Genomic DNA, 6,790 nt, shown 5'->3' with positions numbered 1-6,790 from the left:
GGTTTTGTATATCAGCTGCAATTTTCGTAACGTTTCGTTGCGGCACCGCTTATGGTAGTAACCGGAACCTCTCGAAGCTTCCCGGTACGACTTTCCCTTGCGCACCTCAGTCACAGCTCCTCCGAAATTGTGTGCTGTATATTTATACTTGTTTTCTTTCATTATATGCTGAAAACAAGAAGAAAGTACATGATACACACGCTGTACGGATTTCGATTCAAGCAATTAACAAGGATCAAAATCCGTACGGCACAGTTTTTGTTGAATAAATACAATTTACACTATTTACCAGACAAATACAGCTCGAAAATGACAAAGACTTACTTTTTCCATCAATTTCAAGAAGATTCACAGAGTAAATCACGTATATCCCACTTGAAAAACGTTTTCATCTGAAGAACGTTTTCTAAGTAAATTCTCTAACGATACAACCAAATGACAACTGAAACCGATACACGATTGATTTTTTATTTTTAATATTTTTATTCCATGGCCTATTGACGCATAGTTCAATTTAACAGAAGGCCAACAGCTTAACGGACATGTACATGTAACTATCATATGAATTTTCATTTTTATAATGCTTAAAACTGAAGAAAAACATCAAGGTGTACGGATTTCGATACTGTACGGGTTTCGATCCAGCACGGTAACGTTTGTATTTACTTGTATTCCATTTATTTGTAAAATACATCAATCGCCTAGCGTCGTTCGTACTCGAATGCTGGTCAACGATGCTCGTTGCGTACGCGGTAGTTTTTACACTGAGAAAAATCTCATATCTAACAGTAAATTATCTGCTGGAGGAAATAGAACCACTGAAAGGCCTTTGATGGAAATGGTTTAGTCATACGTTGGTGTCGCTTAGTACTGTGCATGTGAAAACACATATTTCATATTTAAATATCCTCTAACATCTCATAACAGTAACCTGATGAAGATCCACGTGTATGCGAAGTGAACATTTTTGTTTGTACTGTTTGCCGCATATGTTGCAGCTGTATACTGTTGAATCATTGCTTAGACTGTTACCAGCCTGGTTTGGCTTCAAACTTTTCGCGTTGCTGCAAGAAAAAAGTAACAAAGAAAATATAGGCTGGCTTACAATAGGTCAGGTGTAACGATTTACGTCTCATCCTGGGACCTAAACTTCAAATTTCTTAGATTCTACCTAACCTTGCTATATATTATAATTTTTCGATAACAACTCAGACAGTGTTCTCGGTAACAATTGATTAAATTTGTCATATTTAAAGCTAATTTATTCTACGCTACAGAAACGTCACCTACCTTGAGGAGAGATTGACCTTGTGGACCCTCTTCATATGGCGCGTTACATGTCTAGTTATCTTGAATGCTGTGCCACAGATGTCGCATTTGAAAGGTCGCTCATCGGTGTGGCTTAGCATATGATCTTCGAGACGAAGATTGGTTGTGAATTTTTTATCGCAAATCTGGCACGTATGTGGACAATCGGTGAGGTGTATTTTCATGTGGAACCGTAGATGAGATTTCAGAACGAAGCGTCGTTCGCATATGTCACACTCAAAATTCGGGACTCCTGTATGAGCCTTCATATGATAATGCAACCGTGTACTTGAGTGGAATGTCTCGCTGCAGATGTCGCACTCAAAATGTTGCCTTCCGGCGGAGTCCTTCGGTTCTTCCACAATCCTGCAACAGGAAGAAGCGGAAATAAGCTTCATATTAAGCTTACTTATTATTCACTACACAAACGCCACTTACCTAGAGTAGGACTCGTGGAATTTGCGAATATGGCGCTGTAAAGATTTAGTTCTTTTGTATGATTTACCGCAGATGTCGCATTTGAAGGGTCGTTCATCACTGTGACAGACCATATGGTTTTCGAGAATAACGGCATCTGTGAATCTTTCATCACAAATTAAGCACTTATGAGGGCAGTCTGAGCGGTGTATTTTCATATGTGATGAAAGTCGTGATTTCAGTGAAAACCGTCGTTTGCATATGTCACACTTAAACTTCTGGTCCTTTGTATGGGTGTTTTCATGGTGCAGCAGAAGTTTCCCGGAATGAGTTTTCCTATGATTCCCGAATCCTTTTGCGCTATATTCCTTGTTGCAAACTTCACAAACGTACTTTTTCTGTGGATGATCACCGACGGGATCGACATTGTGGAATTTCCGCATATGTTTGCTTAAATTTTGAGATCTTTTGCATGACGAGTCACAGATGTCGCATTTGAACGGTCGCTCATCGCTGTGCCTGCGCATATGATCTACGAGACGAACTTTGGTTGGGAAGTTTTTACCGCATATGTCACACTGTAAATGGCGATCTCTCGTGTGAGCACGTCTATGGTACTGCAAACGTCTAGCTGTACTGAACGTTCCACTGCAGATATCACACGCAAAAGGTCGTTCCCCGGTGTGAGTTGTTCTATGTATCTTCATGTTGAATTTTGTGCTATATTTCTTGTTGCAGATATCACAAGCGAATTGACGTTTCCATGTATGACTTTTTTTATGGTTTTCGAAGTTCTGCTTTCCACTACATTCCTTGTTGCAGAGTTCACAAACGTACTTGTTACCCAAACCGTTCGAGTTGCTGCAACAGAAAGAAGTGTGCGATAGAAAGTTAATCGCTTGTTCCTAACAAATGAAAATGTGGTTTGCAGTTTAAGGTGAAAAATAAAGAAGTATTGATTTTCAACACAATTCCCTTAAACTTCCTAAACTAGAGTCATGTCCAACTATTCATTTAACAAGGAATATATGTGTTTTAAGAATGTACAAAAAAATGTTCTTCAATTTTTGCTTCATGACGAGACAAGTTCAAAGACATTAATGTTTCATAGGTATATTCAAGAAAAAAAAAGCTAAATATGCTTTTCGAAGTTTGAATCCTCTGTTAAATACAAATAAATTGCATCAGATATCAGTATACTCGTATTTATAGCCAACGCAAAAAAGAACGAAGTTACCTGGAGCGAGAAGCTGTAATGTCCTCACAAGCTGCTGTACACCGAACTTCATCATTGATATCCGTCACATGTCTATGTATCAAATCAACTACACCTTCCCTCTGGGTGTTCGTTGAAGTCGTTTCACCGGTGCTGCTAGCGAGTGGAGTATTCTCTTCCGGTGGCGAAAGGTCGAATATTATAAGCTCTTCTACCTTTATTTGAGTGATTTCCTCCATTTCGCTCACACAATTTACATAGTCAAAACAATATAACATTTCGGTATCTAAATGATTATATAGTTCTACATGTATATGGAAAAAAACAGTAAAAACTTCTCAAATTTAAACAGTATTATTCCAACTCGAACTTGTAAATAAAAACATGTCATAAGCTTGCACGCTGAAAGTTTATAACTTAACTTGGTATTGAAAGCAAGTCAGATGATAAATTCAACTGTTAACCAACGGATAAGCGAAAAAGCGCAACCAGCGCAACACGTGGTCACGATTTTTTTTAGACATTCTATGTTTTATTTTTGCCATAAAATACCAAGATGAGAATAATTATTGTTTTAGTACGATGATATGAAATGTCCTGAAAGTTAATCTTGAATTTTTCATCAAAAGTTGTTAGGTAAATACCTTAAAGTTTGCTTAATGCACTAGAGATGTTGAGCCTTTTGTTGAGTACCGCGCGCACAAATTCGGCAGCCCGATAACCGTGCTGCAAATGAAGACGATAGCAACATTCGGTACGAAAACGGGCGAATGGACAACTCAAAAAACAACTGAAAACAGTTACTAATAACTTTTTCAATACAACTAAAGGTTTCTGAGTTTCTTTAGTTCTTTATTTATCATTACTGTTTTCAACAACAATACTACAGCCTTTGTAGACTTATTTTACAATATTCTAAAAACCTAAACTGTTCTACTTTTGCGGTTTTTGAAAATACTTATCGCCATGGTAAAATCGAACTCATCGTAAACATCGTTAAATCTTTTTTTTTTTCGATAATATGGTAATGGGGCTTCACTTCTTTCTTAACGAAAACCTAGAAGCGTAAGCGATCCGGTTCTACATTGGCCTAAATCCTTCAGAATTAAACGCCATTAGGCAAATTTCTGTTCACAAGCCTTTTACGTTCTGATAACACATACCTTCTTACTTACTTTACTTTTATGGCGACAGATCGTTGAGATCCTATGCCGAATCCAGAATACGTCTCCACAAAACTCGGTTTTGGGCTGCTACTCTCCAGTCTCCTCTTACACCCGCTGCCCTGGCATCCTCGTCGACAGCACACATCCAGCGCGTACGAGGTCTGCCTCGAAGTCGTCGGTCTCTATCCAGTTCACTGCTAAATAATATCTTTGCCGGTCGCTCATCCACCATCGGTGCTACGTGGCCAACCCACTAACCTGCCGTGTTTCATCAGCTTGACAATATCAGCGTGTTTGTATACTTCGTACAGCTCGTGATTCATGCGCCTGCGCCACAGGATTCGCAGGATTCTACGCTCGAAGACCCCAAGCGCTGGTCGATCGGCCTCCTTTCACGTCCACGATTCATGTCCGTAGAGCGCCACATCTCTCTGCCAGCCACCATGTACTTCGTTTTGGCAGTGTTAATGGTGAGTCCAATTTTCGCAGCTTCTCTTTTGAGAGTCGTGAAGCCCTCCTCAACTGCTCTACGGTCAACACCAATTATATCAATGTCGTCCGCGAAGCCCAGAAGTATGTGAGACTTAATGATGATGGGGCCGCTCCTCTGCACACCTGCCCTTCGCATTGCACCTCTTAACTAAAGCTATGTTGAACAGCAAGTTCGAGAGCCCGTCACCATGCTTCAGACCATCTTACGTCACAAACGCGTCCGAAAATTCACATGCTGTCCTGACGCATGATATGAAACCGTCAAGCGTCGCACGTAACAGCTTAATTGGTTTCGTTGGAAAATCATGTTCTAGCATTATTTGCCACAGCTCGTTGCGTTTCACTGTGTCGTACGCCGCCTTAAAGTCAATAAACAGATTATGCGTCTGCAAGTTGTGTTCTCGAAAATTGTCGAGAATCTGTCTCAAGTAGGGTGGTTTACCGGTAAAACCAAAACCGGTAAAACCGATATTTTTTTCAATACCGAAATACCGGTATTGGAGAGGCGAAAAAAACGGTATTTTCGGTATTTTCCTTCAAAAAACTTGTTACAATATTCATAAATCATTGTGAGACTAAAGACTGCTACCCACTTAGGTAGGCGTTAAATATCACATGACGATGTATATAATTAATACATTTAGACAGAAGCAACATTGAATATTAATTCACCCTCACCAATTTATCAATCTTTGTTTCTTTCTTGTTTGTTCTGCTTGGATTCAAACGAGGTGTTGGTGTGTATCGATAATATGTCTAAAAGCTTTGTATCAATTAAGCAAAACATTTATTTTCTAAGTAGAACAGCTAATCTCATTCTTACAGAGGCAACTCGTGGAATGTGAACCTACCAGTTTAACTTCAAATTCCAAAAATCATAGTTTGTGGCAGTAATTACAATCATGTCCGCGAAAATTCGCAGGTCACAATTCGTTTTGCGCTATTTAAAAGTAAAACTAAAAAAATAACATATAAATATAAATTTGGGTTGGGAATTTATATTTTGTTTTGCGTCTCCGTGTGCATTGCTCAGGTTGCACCTAGTTATAAACAAGTTAAACTGTTTACAGGATAAAAAATTCAATCAATAAAGTATTTCATCCTAAAAATTATTGCTCCTTGAATAAGTGTAGTTTAAATAGCTGTAGCATGGCCAAAGCTTCGTCGCCCATACCGCACCGGAATTTATTAGCAATAATTCTAGCTGAGAAAAGTTATGCGAAGAAAAAGAAAAAAAAGAGAAAAGAAAAGTAAGTGTTGCGATGTAAGAGAAAATTGAAACAAAAATCTGCAAGTTTTTTTCGTTGTTAATATGATTTTCGAAATTATATTCTCCGTAATCATATCACTGGATTCATTCATTAAAGTTTTCTTAACACTGTTAAATTCATCCAGTGTTGTATCTGGATCCTATACAGTGGCGTCGGGTCCTCCTGTGCAACATGTGCACTGCACAGGTACTATATTCCCAAATATCCGGGTATATGCTATTATCGAAATATGATAACCTATAAAAACAAGTAAGCGTGCTAGCGGAACCCTTCAATTTAAAGCATAGTGTACGTTGGTTTGATTTTCTTCTTCCATTTAAGGAAAGAGAACTTAACCCTCTTTTTATCATGGTTACTCTAGAGCACTACAGGTTTGGATGCACAAATCTTTTCGAAATATTTACCAACCCTGCTCAAAATGCATAAATATATTCTATAATAATAAGTATATTGTCCAAGAATATATACATTTTGAGTAGCATTAGTAAACGTTTCGAAAGGTTTCGTGCATCCTAACCTGTAGTGCTCTAGAGTAACCGTGGTAGAGGGAGGGTTAAATGAATGTTTGCTGCACATGTGACGAAATCAGCCACGCGACGCCTCTGATCCTATACCACAGTCGCTGTGGTCCAAATCTTACAAAAAAAAATCTGGATTGTAATGAAGCATAGGTACTCATGAATGCAAAAACATTATTATGCAACGACACGTCCATAGATGCAACCTGAGACGCTAAGCACAAAATAAATTTAAAATCCTAATTTATGTGTATACTTAATTATTTTTAAGTTTAAATTTTAATTAGTACAGAGAAAATGACGCGTTTTTTCGCGAATATGATTGTCATCACTTCCCCAAACTACGATTTTCAGAATTTTGTAGTTGAACAAGTAGGTTCAAAGACCACGAGTCGCCCCTGG

At 38.5% G+C, this 6,790-nt stretch overlaps 1 protein-coding gene across 1 annotated transcript; it reads right to left on the bottom strand.

The window, feature by feature from the left end:
• Positions 1 to 502: 502 nt before the first annotated feature.
• On the bottom strand, positions 503 to 3,319 carry LOC129722819 (zinc finger protein OZF-like). The gene is made up of 4 exons (XM_055676601.1): positions 2,963 to 3,319; positions 1,747 to 2,586; positions 1,291 to 1,674; positions 503 to 1,064 (listed from the first exon to the last, which is right to left on the bottom strand). Exons 1-4 carry the CDS (start codon positions 3,217 to 3,219, stop codon positions 911 to 913), a joined length of 1,635 nt encoding a protein of 544 aa, XP_055532576.1. The 5' UTR covers positions 3,220 to 3,319; the 3' UTR covers positions 503 to 910.
• Positions 3,320 to 6,790: the final 3,471 nt, after the last annotated feature.

This window comes from Wyeomyia smithii, chromosome 1, assembly GCF_029784165.1.
Source record: "Wyeomyia smithii strain HCP4-BCI-WySm-NY-G18 chromosome 1, ASM2978416v1, whole genome shotgun sequence".
NCBI lineage: Eukaryota > Metazoa > Arthropoda > Insecta > Diptera > Culicidae > Wyeomyia > Wyeomyia smithii.
Note: the sequence above shows the minus strand (reverse complement) of the source record. Positions and strands in the feature narration are given on the sequence as shown.